At 42.5% G+C, this 19,186-nt stretch overlaps 1 protein-coding gene across 1 annotated transcript; it reads left to right on the forward strand.

Annotated features, from left to right (window-relative positions):
* Positions 1-2,635: 2,635 nt before the first annotated feature.
* On the forward strand, positions 2,636-8,452 carry LOC119309239 (protein FAR1-RELATED SEQUENCE 5-like). The gene is made up of 3 exons (XM_037585274.1): positions 2,636-2,952; positions 4,660-4,775; positions 4,864-8,452. Exon 3 carries the CDS (start codon positions 5,126-5,128, stop codon positions 7,667-7,669), a length of 2,544 nt encoding a protein of 847 aa, XP_037441171.1. The 5' UTR covers positions 2,636-2,952; positions 4,660-4,775; positions 4,864-5,125; the 3' UTR covers positions 7,670-8,452.
* Positions 8,453-19,186: the final 10,734 nt, after the last annotated feature.

Here is a 19,186-nt window from a genome sequence, read left to right on the forward strand (position 1 = left end):
TCAGGTGATCTGATGTTGTCTCCCCGATAGGCCTTGTTTCATTCATGCCACCAAAGCCATAGCAAAGTACGTGCTTTCATGCATTTTCATCCTACATCTCCATTATTTCTTCCATCACGAAGCATCCAATTAGTTTCAGCCGACAATCTTCTAGTATTGTTGCCCTCCATATGGATTAGACAAGTTTAGATTTAGGAAACAATGGCCCCCATCCTCATCAAATCTGAGACAAACTGGGCACCTTGTGTCCAATTCTATTCCTCTATGTTTAATTTTCATTCTCAGCGGCAAGCTGTTGTTTGTTAATCGCCAAAGAAAATGCAGAATCTTACCAGGCATAGGCAGGGACCAGATTTTCTTCCAGAGTAAGCTTTCATAATTTTTGCCGCCATTGGATGTTATGCAATACCATAAACCGATTTCCTTGCCTTACAATTCTGGATGACTCGGTACGTAGATTTGACAGAGAATGCCCCCCTTTTGTCAAAATGGCATACTGGTATGTCTTCAAAGTCTTCATGTATTGGGATCTGTAGGGTAACTTTGACATCATCTTCATTGAATATCTGTTGGAGAAGTTGTGTATCCGAAGTTTCTGAAATGGGATTTATCAATCCACTTACTTTAGTGACAAGATTGTTCCCTCTTTGAGAGGTGACTTTTCTAGTGATGCCCCTTGGTAGCCATGGATCTGTCCATATGTTTATATTATCACCATCTCCTACTCTCCATATGATCCCATTTTTTAGCACTTGAACCCCTTTTAGAATGCTTCTCCAGCAGTAAGATATACCATTTTTTGGCTCAACACATAACATATTCTTATTTGGGAAGTATTTTGCAGAAAGGACTTGGGTACAAAGAGAGTAAGGGTTCTGTAGGATTCTCCATGATTTCCTTCCCAACATGGCTAGATTGAAAGAGTATAAATCTCTAAATCCCAGTCCTCCGTCTTTTTTTGGTTTTGTCGACCCATCCAATCCAATGGATATTGTTCTCTTTATCCATTTGACTCTACCAGTATCTTCCAATCATTGAACTAATATCATCACAAAGTGATTTGGTGAGATCAAAGCATGCCATGGCATATACAGGGATGGCTTGTGCTGCTGCCTTGATGAGAATCTCTTTTCCAGCCTTTGATAGCATTTTTTCCTTTCACCCTTGTATTTTCCTCCACACCTTCTCCTTAATGTATTCAAATGCCTTCTTTTTTGATTTTCCAATATATACCGGCAGACCCGAATTTTTCCTAAGAAACCTTCAACAGAAATGTTCAATTTGTCCATCATCTTCTTTCTATCCTCTTTTGTAGTTTTTTTGCTGAACACGATAGATGACTTCTCCAAAGAGAATATTATTAACGGTGAGCTAGCGTGTTTGGATCCAATATTGTTTTTTTTATGAACCGGCTAGAGCACTGCCTTTTCATATAGAAGATAACAGAACCCTAGTATTTGCACAAAGGACCGTCAGCCAAGAGAAAAATTTACAATCAATATTGATGAACCCCGTGCGCATGAACTCCACCGCAGTAGCCACCAAATAAAAAATGTGGTGAATCACCTCTTCACCCGAACTCGATGCGACTCCATTGCCGATATGCACCTTTGCGGACCTCCAAAGTGGTTTACCAAAGGCCATTGAAGATCTGGCCGGGGAAGCACCCATGACATGCCATCGAACTCTAGATCTGGCACCCCCACGTGAGTAAAAGCTGGAGGAGGAAACCATACCTACTACCAACCACGATCCCAGCACATGATCCACCTTCCAGATGCCGTCGATGCAGACTACTATTTGTATCCGCTCCTGAACTACCTCCCAAGCTCCACGCCGACGACGGAGTGGGCGGCGCCGCAAAGGTGGAGCCGAGGACACAAGTCCATCATAAGGATGCCGTCGTCGCTGCAGCATCTCCTCTTAAAAAAGACTAGTTCTCAAATCCATCACCGACCATAAGTTGATTACTTCATCGGGAAAGGATCTGGAGCTTCTTTATTTGGCGCCGTCGTTGGCGCCGCCGAAGCCAAGTTGCCGAACGACCCAAAAGCTAAGCTACTAGGCCGCAGAACCTAAAGCTACACGATCCGCACGCGCGGGGTCTAGCAACCCCCCTCACCACCAACGACCCTAGAGATCGTTGGGAGAGAGGAACCGTCGGAAACGACACCGAAAGGTTGGACTCCCCTGGTGGTGGCTATGGTTTCTAGGCCGGTTTGGAGAAGAAAACTTTTCACATCTATCTGCGTTCCCCACAACCATAATCTGAGCATTCATGTTTATTCATCAAAGCCACCATTCAGACAGTATTACTTGTATTGCTTCCGATACATTGTGAAAATTGACAAACTTCCTTGTTTGCAACACAAATTTGATGCACCAGAAGGCATACTACGTGGGCATGTAGGATCAACCTGGCTCTTGGGCACATTTGAACCACCACCGATCTGCCGTCCGCCGTCGTGAGCCAGTGCTGCGGTGCTACCTGGGCATGTAGGATCGACCGGGCCTTCGCCGCCATGGACGAGAGTATGTTGTATGCTAGAGCGGCCGCCATGGACAAGTGGGAATGGGCTGGATGCTTTGAGATTGTGATGTCCACGTGTTGTGCATCCGAGCGGGAGAGTTAGACCCGGTCTCGTAGATTTTTTCCCCCTCGCTCGCCTCCTAGCTCACGAACCACAGCGCCGCCATGTTCTCTCCGCCGGCGCAGCCCAGATTCGACCCCCTGCGCCCCACCTCACCGACGAGCTAATCATTCGTCGTTCCTCCTTGTTATCTACGACAACGCCGCCCAGGTGCGACCCCCTGCAGCGCCCCATCCGATGCGCCCCCCGGTCCAGTACGCCGGTGCGTCACCCGGGAATTAGGTGGCCGCAGCCACCATCACCACCCCGCTTCTTGCCTCACCAGTCTGCCCGGAGGATCAACCGCTTGCCGGCTACTGAAGTAAGAACAGTCAGTGGCTGCTCCTTTTCTTCGGTCCCCCAGTTTTTAGTTTCTGCAAAGCAAGTTGGTTTCTATTCTGCCCAGTATTCAATGATAGATATGTTCATATCCTATTGAATATCAAATGTTGTTGGCTGTGAAATCGAAGTGTCTATTGTGTATTAGAACACTAAATCATCAACTAATTTAGGTGTATTTGAATCTTAGACAACACTAATTTGCATACCCATGTTGGTGGCAATCATCCTTCCGTTATGTTTTCAGATTTCCATGCTTCCAACAAAGATGAGTTAGTTCAGGTAACACTCTTCTTATGCTTCCTACTTATGGAGCTTCCAAATTACACTGACTATATATCAGTGGTGGAGGACGGAAAAAAATTAAGGTGGGGCGGACTCTAAACCATAAAAGAATTCGATGTAAAATTAAAATTGTCGTATACGTCTGTTTGTTTGCGTGGCCACGTTGGGCCGTGGTTTTCATTCACATGGATAGAAAATAGACGCGGGTGGACGAAATGTGTCGGCCGTTGGAGTTGCACTGATGACTTGGTGTTGTGTGCTTTTTTATTTATTTGAGGGTACTTGGTGTCGTGCGTGTGCAGGAAAGGAACAAAGATGTCGATGATTGGATTGAGCGTTAGCTGCTGACTGCCTCTGGCTCGCAGCCCAAATTTTCATTGTGCTGCTCACGGCCCAACAATGCAATAACCACCAGGCCTTTGCAGCATGGGTTGACCTTCCCTAAATAAAACCAAAAACTAGCGACTGATGTGTGCCTAAGCCTTACTGCGATACGTACACATATACGTACCTTGCAGGAAATCGAGGTAGGGCGGGCGCCCACCCTCGCCCTACCGAGAGCTCCGCCTGTGCTATATATGGTTGGGTCTACATAGTTTGCTTCCATTGTTCAACCATTTTTGGTGAATTTTGGAGTGTAGCTGTTAAAAATTGCATCTCCATGTCCGCGAGAATCTTTGTTAAATTTTCTATGCTTCAATTAAAATGAGCCATATTGGCATTGCACATTTTCATGCTTCCTACTCATGGGGCTTCTAAATTGTACTTGTTCGGTGTCCATAGATTGCTTCCATATTTCCTACTTCCTTTACAAAATTGTCGAATTTCAGATATGTATAATGCAGCCAATTTATCCTCTTAATTTGGAGCGGTAGGTTCTATTTTATTCTAATTGTATGTGTTGATATTATGATTGCCCCCCTTCTTTCAGTGTGTGTAGGCTAGCAAAAGTACCAATTTCAATTGATGAAATTAGTTTGTAATCACAAAATGATGCACACACATGTTGCCGCTAGGCATTGCTAACTTCAGTTTCAAAATGTTATGCTTACACTAGGCATGGGTATGTTATAGCATGAAACTGATGCTTTGTGTATCCATGCTTCTGAAGTTTATTGAATGTGTTGTTCATTCCAGATAGTTTGCTGCAATGGAACATGCTTCTACTTTTTTCTGTACTTGTTACGTTTCATATGTGTGTGTGTGTGTGTGTGTGTGTGTGTGTGTGTGTGTGTGTGTATTGCATATACTGCAAGTTCACACCTTTCAGATTTCTTTGTTTCCAATTGTGAAGTCAGGTTGCCAAATTAGTAGTTGCTACAAACTATTTTATTTCTTGGAGAAGTTCTATAGTAGTGATTATTCCATGCCTTGAAAGCTAACTACATATGCTTCTACTGTGTAGGTAGTTTGCTAGTTTGCTTTCATGGTTCCTGCTTCCGTAGTCTGATCCCTAGCGGTTCCCATGCTAGTTTGCTAGTCTGATACCTAGCAGTTCCCATGCAGCCAAGCAACCCGAAGGTACCGCGTTTCTTCTTTGCTCACTAAATCAGCCTCCTTTCCCTGCATTTCTTTTGGAATCCGACGTCTCACTGGGTCAAATTACTAGGGTTCTTGCTCTCGATTTCCGCAACCGGAGTTACCTGCTTACAGTTCTCGGTGAAGTTATTGAAGCATCGGGTTTGTTGCTTCCCCACAGAAGGTGTAGTGGCATCATATAACCAGAGGGAGAGAGACCTGGAGTTGTTTTCTGGTTTTTGGGTTGGACATCAGAGAGTGGCAGCTGCTGCTGGTTGGTTTCTTGGTTCTTGATTTGCTTCTGTGGTGGAGACTGGCTAAGAAGACGAGGGAGGGTATTGAGGGCAAGGGTAATGGAGGTCGGGGGGCAGGCGATGATGGAGCCCCAGGGGGTGGAACTCGAGGATGACAGCATCAATTTCTGGGCCTCCCTTGGCGTGAGCACCCATGTCCATGGCGTTGACCAGATGGCGCTCCACAATGTGCACATTCTTGACCACCAAGGACAGTCACTGCCACCGGCGGTGGTCTCACACCCAGAGTCTGTCTGTAAGGAGTTGTTCCCTGTTGAAGTCGACCCATGCCTTGAGCCCCGGGTGGGGATGGAATTCGAGTCGGGCGAGGCTGCCAAGACCTTCTATATTGCTTATGCTGGCCGTGTTGGGTTTTCGGTCCGCATTGCTCGGTCCCGTAAGTCCAAGTGCAGTGAGTCCATCATCATGCTAAGGTTTGTCTGCTCAAAGGAAGGGTTCAGCAAGGAGAAGCGTGTTGTTGCAGGGAAGAAGACAAGGAAGAGGCTAGCCTCCATCAGGGAAGGCTGCAACGCCATGCTTGAGGTGCTTCGCAGAGGCGACAACAAGTGGGTTGCCACCAAGCTTGTCAAGGAGCATAACCATGAGGTTGGGATGCCCAGCACAGTGCACTATATAGCCACTGAGAGCGATACTATGGTTGACCCATACATTGACATGGAGTTTGAATCCCTTGAGTCTGCCAAGACATTCTACTACTCGTATGCTATCCGTGCGGGATTTGAAGTTCGCGTGCGCCAGTCTCGAAAATCACAAGATGAGTCACTCAAGATGCTAAAGCTTGTGTGCTCAAGGCACCGTTACCATTCAGGACGGGAGAACAATGGAGACGATACCAAGAGAGATCCCTCCAGAGACGGTTGTAGTGCACTGTTTGAGATAATTCGGAAGGACAAAGGTATCTGGAGGGTCTCCAAACTCATCCTAGAGCACACTCATGAGCTGAACCCTGCACCAGCAAGCAGCGTTTGTTGTGTCCGCTCACAAGGTGAGATACTTGTCATTGCAAAGAACTTTGCTGACACACGAAATCTTCTATTGAATGGCCAAGATTCTCAGCCTCGTAGAGAGATCCGGTATAATGATCTGGGGCCAGAGGATGCTCAAAGCCTACTTGAATATCTTAAAAAGGTACAGGCTGAGGACCCTGCATTTTTCTATGCTGTGCAGCTTGACAAGAATGAGGACACGGTCAATATCTTCTGGGCTGACGCGAGTGCTAGGATGGCTTATTACCATTTTGGTGACGCTGTTAAGTTTGAGACAGCATACAGGAGCAACAAGGAGCATATACCTATTGTCATATTTTCAGGTGTCAATCATCATGTGCAGCCTGTTATTTTTGGCTGTGCACTACTTGTTGAAGAATCTGAAGAATCATTTGTATGGTTATTTGAGAAATGGCTTGAAGCAATGCATGTGAGGCCTCCTGTTTCTTTCGTAACAGAGCTGAACCAAGAGATGGCAGCTGCAGCTGCCAAGGTATTACCTGACACCTGTCATATTTTCTGTGAAAAGCATATATTAGGCACGGTCAAGGAGGAGTTGCATAGTATTTATCCCGGACTAGACCATTTCATAACTGATCTGAGAAAGTGCATTGATGGATGTAGAATAGAAGAATCATTTGAATCATGTTGGGAATCAGTTCTCATGAAACATGGCTTTAGAAATAATGAACATTTACAGTCTCTTTATGATATTCGCAAACGATGGGCCCCTGCATACACAAAGCAATCATTTCATGCCAGAAACCTGCTTGCACAAAGCTGTGAAAATCTTGAAAAGATTATAGATACATACTTCTCGTCCAAGACCCAATTACAGGTGGCTGTGCAGCAACTTGAACAAGCTATTTGTAATTTCCATGCGAAAGAAGCCCAGGCAGATTATCTGACAATGTTTCAACTACCAGCACTGAGGACTGCTTCACCAGTGGAGAAACAAGCAGGTTTAGTATTTTCTAGGAAAGTGTTTGATATATTTCAGGAGCAATTTGCGGAGTCCTTTGGGTACCATGCAGAGAGGCTCGAGGATAGGATGCTACACAAGTACCGCCTAACAGTAGATGATGGGGACGAGGAGGCACATATTGTCTCTTTCAGTCCAGATCAAACTACAGTGTGCTGTAGTTGTTGCTTATTCGAGAGCTGTGGAATCTTGTGCAGGCATGCTCTTCGAGTTTTTATCATCGAAGGAGTGCGTTTCCTTCCAAAGGCCTATGTCTTGAAACGCTGGACAAAGCATGCAAAAAGTACTGTCACCTTGGATAACTACATTGAACTAAGGGGATACTGTGAGGATCCTTCAACTTCAAGGTACAATGATCTTTGCTATGATGCAATCAAATGTGCAAAAGAGGGCTCAACATCCACTGAGCGCTATAAAATTGCTAAAGAGGCACTATGCAAGGCTCTTGATGAAATAATGCCTACAAGGAATATTAGAGAGCAAAATTCACAAAACTGTACAACATCATTAAAAAGTCCAGTCAAGAAATTTGGGACAGCCAAAGGTACCTCTGGCAAGAGCATAAAGAGGCCAGCATTCAAAAATTCCCTTGTGGAGAGCAATGGCAATAGATGACCAGATATTGTGAATTTGAACATAATGGATTTCACCTGCTCTGACCTTGTATAGTTGTAGTATCATTCAATCTAGTAGTCTCTTACGCTGTGGCTGGCCACGGCCTTTTTCCTGTCAGTTCTAGTAACAGCAATGGTGCTAATGAATCATTTGAGACATTACTGTTCAAAAAGAATGTAGGAACATATGCCCTTCTTGGGAATTTTTTATGAATGGCACTGTAGGAAGGGCAATTTTGTTACATGGTAGTACATCCATAATTTTATACGTATCATTGCATTACCAATGTAGCATAGCCCTATGTTAGTTGGGATTCACTTTTTTATACTAAAAGACTGTTAAATTGCGGTTGTTGTGTCTTTATTGTGGAAGTGACAGTTGTGCTACAAAAACTAACTGCCTAATCGAGTACTTATGCAGTTAAAGCACATGTACTGCTTAGGACAGGCATTTGTATGTTTGAGTTCTGTTCTTCTTTTTGATCGTTTGTATGAAATGCAGTATGTTCTCATGGACATGTGTGTTGCACATTTAGGTATCTATATCTTTTATATTGTTAAATGACGCAAGTTAATATAACCATGAGCCTATCACTATTTGATATATTCTACATTTTTTTTACTTTGGATTCTCGTCTTTTGTTGTATTTTTGTAGGCACAGGAATTAACAGTCTTGTGATAAATGGATTTTTAACTTATTCTGGTCCTAGAATGTTATTGTTTCATACTATTTCTTGTAAATTATAATCTCTAACTTCACCCAGGTGATATACAAATGCCCTTATGCAGGCATGTTGGTCCTAGTAATGAGTTGTTCACGCCATGCTGTACCAGATAAAACTGCACCCTGTACAGATGGTCATAGTTGTGGTTTCAGCTGGGCAGCATAATGGCATAATGCCCTTTGATTGACCACATCATATTTTGATATCTTTGTCTGTTTCTATTTGCTGCAATTGCAAACATCCTTATTCTAGAAGGGTAGTATAGCCCTTCAGTTTGGTTTTGTTAAATACTCCCTCCATTCACAAATAGTATGATGTATATAGACGCGTTTTAGTGTGTTTGTTCACTATGTGGTCCATATTGAAGTATCCAAAACATCTTATATTTGTAAACGGAGGTAGTATATGTGTACAACTTTCTATGCATATCTAATTAGTTGCATTTAAAACTATATTCATCAATCATCACACACCCAGACTGTACTTTCCTTCACTCAATGACTACAAAGAACTTGGTCTGAATTTTCCATTTGTATATATCTCGATACCAATATTACACACGCGCGCGCACACACACACACACACACGCACACGCACACGCAGCTGTGTGCATTTGTGTTGGGCTAGGCAACCAAACTACTCGCTCTTGTCAGATTGTAAGATTTGGCTAGCAAACTTTGTAGCCAAACAGAATACTATTGTGATGAGCCGGAGTGTTTGGGTCCAGGATTGAGACACCATTCTTGTGTATGATTTGTGCTGTATGGTCGCATGTACACATAAAGCCAAAAGGCGATGTGACAACTGATAAATCAAAAGAGGAAAAACTCCTTTTGCAATGTACGAACCAGTGTTTTTTTAGGGGATGTACGAACCATTGTTAACATGCAAGCAACTCGTGGAGCCATTAGTACCTACTTGCAGCAGCATGCGTAGTTCGAGAGATGGTGGGCCTGGACTATTTCTTTTTAAGAAAAGGCTTAAGCCCGATTTTATAAATAAAACCAACACGGCGAAGCAATCAACAGACACAGGTTCATCGTGATACACCAATACGGGAGCTCCTAGCTGACGCTCGTGGGCGTCAAAAACACGACCTTCCGCGCAGGGCGCGATCTGAATGGGCTGGCCGACTCACTGGCGTCACAGCGAGGCAGTTACTAAAAAATCCCAAAAAACTACGCTGTGTCAAAGTATTCGAACTCACAACCCTACGCTAGATTGTTACGGAATCTTTCCACCTGAGATACTGCGTCATAATGATTAGTGTTCTACGTGCATTCTTAAGAACTAAACGTGCTGACAGTTCCCAACCAAAAAAGAAAAGAAATCAACCATTGAACATTTTTAGTATACATTGAACATTTTCGTGATATACAATGAACATTTCTTAAATACACATTGAACATTTTCTGACATATGATGAACAATTTGAAAAAACACATTGAACTTTTTGTGATATATACTGAACAATTTGAAAATACACATTGAACATTTTTGTGATATACACTGAACTATTTGAATATACACATTGAACATTTTGTGATATACACTAAACAATTTGAATATACACACTGGACATTCTGTAATATACGTTGAATTTTAATGCACAATGAACATTTTCTTAAGGTACTTTTAACAAATATATTTTGAACATTTTTGCAATACATGATGAACTCTTATATATAATACACTAAAATAGAAGAAACGTAAAAAACAGGGAAACACAAATTGTTCATCATATTAAAGTTTTAATGCAAAAGTACATGATAAAACATGTCCTTCAAGTATTAATGGACGAAAAAGAAAAGGAAAAAAAGAAAGAGAAGAGAAAGATAAAACCAGGGAAAAAACAGAAGGAACATGAAAGAACCAGAAAGGTAAAAAAAAACAAAAAGGCGACAACAGAAACCACAACAAAACCACTATAAACCAGACAAAAGATTGAGAAAATCAAAAGCAAAAAACCACAGAAGAAAAACATAAAAAAGACAGGAAACAGTGCAGGGAACAACAGCGGACGAACAAGACATGAATCCCGTACGTGGGCCGGCCCAACAGGACGCTCGCCTCAGCGAAGGCTCAACATTCCGACGCTAACGAGCGTCAAATAGGGTTTTCCCATCAATACAGCGAACAAGCAGCAAAAGACTGGACCTAGCCGTTTCTAACGCGGCCTGGTCTCAACTTCACCCCTATCCTGGACTATGCAATTTAAAGATGAGAAAATCTGACCATACGCCAATTCTACTGGATACTGAGCACTTATCGGGTGTAGCAGAGAGTTGGCCGAGGAAGGAGATGAAGTTCGAAGCAAGATGGCTCGCTGAAGAATCAGTGGAGGAGATCGTTAAAACAACATGGCAGAAAGCGATGCACCTTGGTCTCTGTCTCACTGCTCGGGACAAATTGGACGTGGTACATAAAGACCTGCACGCTTGGGATCGCCGCATTCTGAAGGCGCGACGGGCTAGGATTCAGAAGGCGCAGAGTAAGCTCGAAGCACTGATGCAAAGTCTATACACTACTGGAGTTAAGATGAAACAAAAATAGCCGCCAATACTCATTGAGAACTAAGACACGTTTGGAAAGCTAAATTTCTTTTGAAAATCAAAGTGTTTATGTGGTTTGTGCATAAACAAGTTATTTTAACTAAGGATAATTTGACAAAACGCAATTGGACAAGATCTATCAGATGTAGTTTCTGTGACCAACACGAATCAATCAAACATCTCTTTCTGGATTGTCCTCTGGCAAAAATTTTGTGGCAGTCCGTTCACATAGCTTTTAACATTACTCCACCGAATTCTATCAACATGTTATTTCGGACGTGGCTTGATAGGATAGATTACGATACATCGAGACACATTCGTGTAGGAGTATGTGCTTTATTATGGGCAGTCTGGAATTGTAGAAATGATCTGGTCTTTAACAGAACAACAAATACTCACTTTTTGTAGGTTATCTTCAGAGCCACTGCGTTGATCCGTATGTGGTCGCTACTCACTCTGACGGAGGCCAGGGAGCGTTTGGTTACTGGGTCTACCCGATGGGAGATGGTAGCACGGGATATTTTCAACCGGTTTGGATGGCGGTCATGTAATAGGATAGGCATGTAGTGCTCTTATCTTTTTATGCCAGCCGGTTGTGGCTTTTCCATTTTACTGTTTAGCTCTTGCTGAGCCTTTTTTCGTTCGTTATTCGAGACTTGGAGACTTATGTTGGATATTGTGCTTATTAATAATATTGGCCGTATGCATCATTTTGATGCAGAGGCTGGGGCATGCCCCCCTTTTCGAAAAAATACTCATTGAGAACTTACTCGAGCAGGATGAGATTTATTGGGCTCAAAGAGGACATGTAAATTGGCTGAAGCATGGGGACATGAATTCTTCATATTTTCGGCAGTTTGCATCAGCTAGAAGGCGCATGAACTTGATAAAAAAAGTTGAAAGATGATAGCCAAAGCTGAGTAGAAGGTAATGACAACCTCAAACCCCTAGTGGGTGACTACTTTTGTAATTTGTTTACCTCCAGTTTGGGTGGACTAGATGAGGGTCTGTTAGCATCTGTTAAAACTCTTGTAACTCTCTCGCAAAAAAAAACTCTTGTAACTCATGATATGTGAAAGCACAAGTGCTTCCTGGGTGATTTTGGTAATTAATGTTAACATATCTCTTGTTGGACTAGTACTCTTACCTAGCATGTTTCAGATAAATTCAACAATGGAGTGGCATGGACTAGAGGATGTGGAACCCTTCAAGATGCTAAGGACAAAGGATTGGCTCAAGCTCAAAGCACAAGACTCTGCATTTTACTTTTAGTGATCCAAGATCACATTGAGTCCATAGGAAAGCCAATACTATTAAGAGGGGATGAGGTGTTGCTTAATGGCTTGCTTGATCAAAGTGCTTAGTGCTATGCTCCAAAGCCCTCAAATACTTTCTCACATCCACATATGCCCCAAACCAATAGTCAAACTCGGCCCCGCCGAAACTTTCTATCCGGCGCCACCGAGTTCAGTTGACATAGCCACTGCCAGAAACCCTAGTCTTTTCGGTCTCACCGATAGGGATCTCGGTCTCATCAAGATGGGATTGTAATCTCTCCATTTCCCTTCGTAACGTTTCGGTCAAACCGAGATGAGTGATCGGTCCCACCGAGATTGCAATGCAAACTCTCTGTTTCCCATTCGTAATGTTTCGGTCCAATCGAGATGAGTGAATTGGTCCCATCGAGTTTGCCTGACCAACTCTCTGTTTGTCTACTACCAAAATCGGTCTCACCGAGTTTGTGTAATCGGTCTCACCGAGATTACGTTATGCCCTAACCCTAACGATATCGGTCCCACCGAGTTGACATGTCGGTCCCACCGAAATGCCTAACGGTCACATTATGAACTAAATCAGTTTGACCGAGTTTCAAGATTCGGTCCCACCGAGTTTGGTAAATTGTGTGTAACGGTTAGATTTTGTGTGGAGGCTATATATACCCCTCCACCCACTCTTCAATCGTGGAGAGAGCCATCAGAACATGCCTACACTTCCAACATACATTTTCTGAGAGAGAACCACCTACACTTGTGTTGAGGTCAAGATGTTCCATTTCTACCACATACATCTTGATCTCTAGCCTTCCCCAAGTTGCTTTCCACTCAAATCTTCTTTCCACCAAATCCAAATCCTATGAGAGAGAGTTGAGTGTTGGGGAGACTCTCATTTGAAGCACAAGAGCAAGGAGTTCATCATCAACACACCATTTGTTACCTCTTGGAGAGTGGTGTCTCCTAGATTGGTTAGGTGTCACTTGGGAGCCTCCGTCAAGATTGTGGAGTTGAACCAAGGAGTTTGTAAGGGCAAGGAGATCGCCTACTTCGTGAAGATCTACCCGAGTCAGTCAAGTCCTTCATGGGCGCCGGCCATGGTGGGATAGACAAGGTTGCTTCTTCATGGACCCTTCATGGGTGGAGCCCTTCGTGGACTCGCGCAACCGTTATCCTTCGTGGGTTGAAGTATCCATCAACGTGGATGTACGATGGCACCACCTATCGGAACCACAGATAAGAAATGTCCGTGTCTCCAAATTGCGTTTGCACACTCCAATCCCATCCCTTTACATTCTTACAATTTGCATGCTTTACTTTCCGCTGCTCATATACTCTTGTCATGCTTGCTTGATATGTATTGTGAATGTTAAAACTTGTGCTAAAACTCCACTTCAACTTAAAGAGATTAAAAACTACAACTTTTCTTACTTAGAGTCTATTCACTACCCCCCTCTAGACACCTCTTCTCGATCCTTTCAATTGGTATCAGAGCATTGGTCTCAATTGCTTTGGTTTAATCACCATTGGAGGAAGATGGATGAGTCTACTTTGGGGAGTCTTAGACATAGAGTGCCTATACTTGATGGAGAGTATTTTCATGAGTGAAAAAATAAGATGCTTGTGATTTTCAACGAATATCATTTGAACAAGTACATTACTAGCCCTTGTGCACCTCATGTTGATCCTATGCATCCTACTCTTGATGAGTCAATTGACATGATTCGCAATCTTAGAACTGTTGATCTTATCACTAGAGGTTTGCCTAGAAACTTGATAGGTTGCTTGCCTACTCTTAAGTGTGCCTACACCATATGAAAATTTCTTGAGGAACGTTTTCCAAATTATTCCTTGCAAAATCTAGATGAAATTCTCCATAAGTCTATTGCCTTGAGTAAGATGAATTCCAATGATCCTAAATTTGGTGATTGTCTATTTGAGCTTACAAATCTTATGTGTGCCAAAGGAGATGTTGGAATTATAGCAATATTATTTCTGAAGCTATTAGAATTCATAAAGAAGATCACTGTCAAACTCATTCTAGTGAATCATCCTCTCTAGGAATTGATCCATCACATGACGATGTTGAACATGGATACTATGATGAGGATGATGATAGTGACTTTGATCTTGATGATGCAATGAGACACTTTGGTCTTATGGCAAATCTTCGGGGATACATGGCAGGAGGAAATGAATGGGTTCTTGATAGTGGATGTACCGATCACATGATCGGAGATAAGGATATGTTTCATGAGCTTGCTGAAAACGACGGCCCTCGAAAGTATGCCAACTTTGGTAACAACTCAAAGGGTAAGGTGGTTGGCCTCGGTTAGGTGGCCATCTCACATGATAGCTCCATACAAAATGTTATGCTCGTTGAATCTCTTGGCTATAATCTGCTTTCTGTTTCTAGACTAGCTGACTTTGGTTTCAATGTCCTATTTACCAAAGTAGATTGCCAAGTGTTCCGGAGAGACAATCATAAAATGGTCTTTACCGGTATATGTAGAGGTGATATTTACATTGTAGATTTCACTAAAAAGGCTCAACCTAGAACTTGCTTAATTGCTAAATCTTCTAAAGGTTGGTTGTGGCATAGACGGTTAGGTCATGTGGGCATGCGAAACCTTGACAAGCTTATTAAAGGCAATCATATCCTCGGCATTAATGATGTCATATTTGATAAGGATAGACTTTGCAGCGCTTGTCAAGCAGGTAAACAGGTTGGAGGAAGGCATCCCGTGAAGAACATCATGACCACGAGGAGGCCGCTCGAGCTACTTCACATGGATCTTTTCGGTCCCAACGCTTACAAAAGTCTCGGTGGAAATTCTTTTGGTCTAGTCATAGTCAATGATTTTTCAAGATTTACGTGGGTGTTCTTTCTCGATGATAAATCGCAGGTCCAAAAGATCTTCAAAAACTTCGCTAGGAAGGCCCAAAATCAATTTGAAGTGAAGATCAAGAAGGTTCGCAGCGACAACGGAACGGAGTTCAAGAACGCAAATGTGGACACCTTTCTTCATGAAGAAGGGATTTCACATGAGTTCTCAGCTATGTACACACGTCAACAAAATGGAGTTGTTGAGAGGAAGAACCGGACACTCATCGAAATGGCGAGAACGATGCTTGATGAGTACAAGATGCCGAAGCACTTTTGGGTGGAAGCGGTTGAGACAGCTTGTCATGCAACAAATCGCTTGTATTTTCACAAGCTACTCGGCAAGATGGCATACGAGCTCCTCACCGGTAACAAACCCCAAGTTGGATACTTTCGAGTATTCGGCTCAAAGTGCTACATTCTTGATAAGCATCGTCGTTCTAAATTTGCTCCTAAATCTCATGAAGGTTTCCTACTTGGTTATGGCTCAAACTCTCACACTTACCATGTCTACAATAATTTCACCCGAAAGGTTGAAGAGATGGTAGATGTGAAGTTTGATGAATCTAACGACTCGCAAGTAGAGCAATTGCCAATTGATGTAGGAGACAAAGACCCTTCGGAAGCAATCCAAGACTTGTCTATTGGCAAGATTCGTCCAACGGGGGTGAAGGAGAGTACCTCGTCCGTCCAAGTGGAAGCTTCCACCTCACGACAAGGTGAACCAAGAGTTGACACGGAAGCATCCACAAGTGGGACACACCAAGACAAAGAAAACGAGGGAGTACACCAAGATGAACATCAACAACCTCCTTCTCCACCATGACAAGAGAACGACAACATCAACAATGAAGAAGGCCAAGAAGAAGAACAAGATGAATAAGATATTCCACCCAGATCCAAGCAAAAGCTTCCACGAGTTCGAGCAAGAGTCGCCAAAGACCATCCCGTCGAGCAAATCTACAATGATATCCAAAACGGGAGAATCACTCGCTCTAAAATTCGCTTGGCTAACTTTTGTGAACATTATTCATTCATCTCTAGCATTGAACCTATGAAGGTTGAAGAAGCATTGGAAGATCCGGATTGGATAAACTCCATGCATGAAGAGCTACACAACTTTGAGAGAAATCAAGTTTGGACATTGGTTGAGAAGCCCAACAACAACTACAACATCATTGGTACCAAATGGGTATTTCGCAACAAGCAAGATGAATATGGACAAGTAGTTCGCAACAAAGCACGTCTCATCGCCCAAGGCTACACTCAAGTCGAAGGTATGGACTATGGTGAGACATATGCCCCCGTTGCTAGACTTGAGTCCATTCGCATCTTACTTGCCTATGCTAATCACCATGATATCATCTTGTACCAAATGGACATTAAAAGTGCTTTTCTAAATGGTGAAATAGAGGAGGAAGTTTATGTTAAACAACCTCCCAGCTTTGTCAATCCTAAGAAATGTAATCATGTTTACAAACTTCACAAAGCTCTTTATGGTCTTAAACAAGCTCCTAGAGCGTGGTATAAATGCTTGACCAAGTTCCTTATTGAAAAAGGCTTTGAAATTGGAAAAATTGATTCTACTCTTTTTTACTAAAAGGGTTAATGGAGAACTATTTGTGTGCCAAATCTATGTTGATGATATTATATTTGGTTCGACTAACCCTCACTTTAGTGAGAAGTTTGGAAAGCTAATGTCAGAGAAGTTTGAGATGTCTATGATGAGTGAACTCAAATTCTTTCTCGGTTTGCAAATCAAGCAAACTAAGGAAGGTACCTTTGTCTCTCAAACAAAGTACACCAAGGACTTATTCAAGAAGTTCAATATGCAAGAATGCAAAGGTATGACTACACCCATGCCTACTAGTGGACATCTTGATTTGACCAAAGATGGTGAACCGGTTGATCAAAAGGTTTACCGCTCCATGATTGGTCCATTGTTATATCTATGTGCGTCTTCCGATATTATGCTAAGTGTGTGCATGTGTGCACGATATCAAGCGGCCCCTAAAGAATGTCATCTTAAGGCTGCGAAAAGGATAGTGAGATACTTAATACACACACAAAATTTTGGCATTTGGTATCCTAAGAGGTCTTCTTTCGATCTTGTTGGTTACTGCAATTCGGACTATGCCGGAGACAAGGTTGATAGAAAGTCCACTTCGGGTACTTGTCAATTTCTTGGTAGATCTCTTGTGTCTTGGTCCTCCAAGAAACAAAACTCGGTATCCTTACCCACCGCCAAAGCGGAATACATTATCGCTGGTTCATGTTGTGCTCAATTACTTTGGATGACCCAAACTCTCAAGGATTATGGGATATATGTGAAACATGTTCCATTGCTTTGTGACAATGGAAGTGCTATCAAGATTGCTCACAATCCTGTGCAACACTCTCGAACTAAGCATATTGAAGTTCGTCATCATTTCATTCAAGATCACGTTGCCAAAGGGGACATTGATCTTAAGCATGTTTGCACCGATAAGCAATTAGCGGATATATTCACCAAACCTCTTGATGAGAAAGTCTTTTGCCGTTTTAGAGGTGAATTGAACATCATTGATGCTTCAAACTTGGAGTAGGAACTCCATTTGGATACATGCAAAGCATGAGCCTTTGACTAATCCTTGATATTTCTTTCATGTTGCTACTTATATGTCTTGGATATATTTGCACCTTGCATGCTATCTAACCCTTGTAGGTACTCGGATGAATCTAAATATATGAGATTGCAACCCACTCACATCTTGAGCAAATTTCTACATCACCAAGTCTCTACACAATGGTGGTTGAAGACAAGGAAACACGAAACCCTTCAAACATATCCTTTGACAAATTCTATATTTAGTTTTATAATTGTCATTTTGGATACACAAGTGCTCTTCCTTGCAAGACTAACCCATGTAGGTAGATGAACTCAAATTCCAAGTGGAGCTCCCAACTCTTGATGAGCTACACCAACATTGAGCAACCCACACAAGTTCAACTACATGATCACGATCAACACCACCACCCAAGGTATGTTATTCCATCTTAGAGAAGCTTTACTCCAAGTCATGAGTCAAAGCAACTCAACAAGATGTGAATACATCAAAATGCTTAAACGGAAAATGGTAACCCCATTTTGAGCTTAAACGATGAGTATGACCTATGATCAAGTGATCTCACTTGACTCCTAAGTCAATATACTCTAACATAGGTGACATTGTCGCCGACCAATTCTAGATGAAGTTCTCTTGTGTTCTTTTCTGCACTCCTGCATTTGTCTCATGCATATTTGTTTCCCCTTTCAAAAAAAACTTCATCTAGATTTCTTTTTTGATTCTTTTTGTTCCCTGCATCCAATTCTTTGGAATTTTTTAGTTAATTCCTTGCAAATCCTTGTGAGATCTTACTTGACTAGTGAGCGGAGGTGACAAGTGTTTTCTCTGTGATGAACTCGGTCACACCTGTCTGTTGTTTTCGGTCCAACCAAACTCTTTCGGTGCAATCGAAGCACACAACTCGATGCCACCGATTTCATTGCAGGAAAGACAGCTTGCCACTTGTTCCTACATTCTTTTGGATCCAGCTCCACTCAATGATTCTTGTCCTCTACCAGCATCACATTCAACTTGCTGCTTTGTTCTGTGACTCAAGGACGAAACCCATTTGTAACAAAAATCCAGAAGAACCCTTCTTGGAAATTGATGTCAAAGGGGGAGAGAGAGAGATGACATCAAAGCTTAATCATTTCTATAGGGGGATAAAATACTTAGGGGGAGAGAGTTCTTCTACAAGGATATAGAAGTATCACTTCAAAAGACCCCAGATGCTTGGTGTTCAAGAGGAGAGAAGTCACATGTCTTGAAGAGGGGAAAGACATGTTCATATTTGACTGTTTGCATTAGCTCTGTTTCTTTTCTTTTCTCTGATTTTCTGTTCCCTATCTTCTCCCACTATCCCATACTAGATTCAGGGGGAGCAAGACATCTAAGGAAAGGAAATCCTTGAATTCATTGCACATCTTTACCTTTAAGGACATGTCTATATCCAATGGGGTACTCAGTACTCACTCTCTACATGTCATCCCAGTCTTGGTA

Source organism: Triticum dicoccoides, chromosome 5B (genome assembly GCF_002162155.2).
Source record: "Triticum dicoccoides isolate Atlit2015 ecotype Zavitan chromosome 5B, WEW_v2.0, whole genome shotgun sequence".
Taxonomy (NCBI): domain Eukaryota; kingdom Viridiplantae; phylum Streptophyta; class Magnoliopsida; order Poales; family Poaceae; genus Triticum; species Triticum dicoccoides.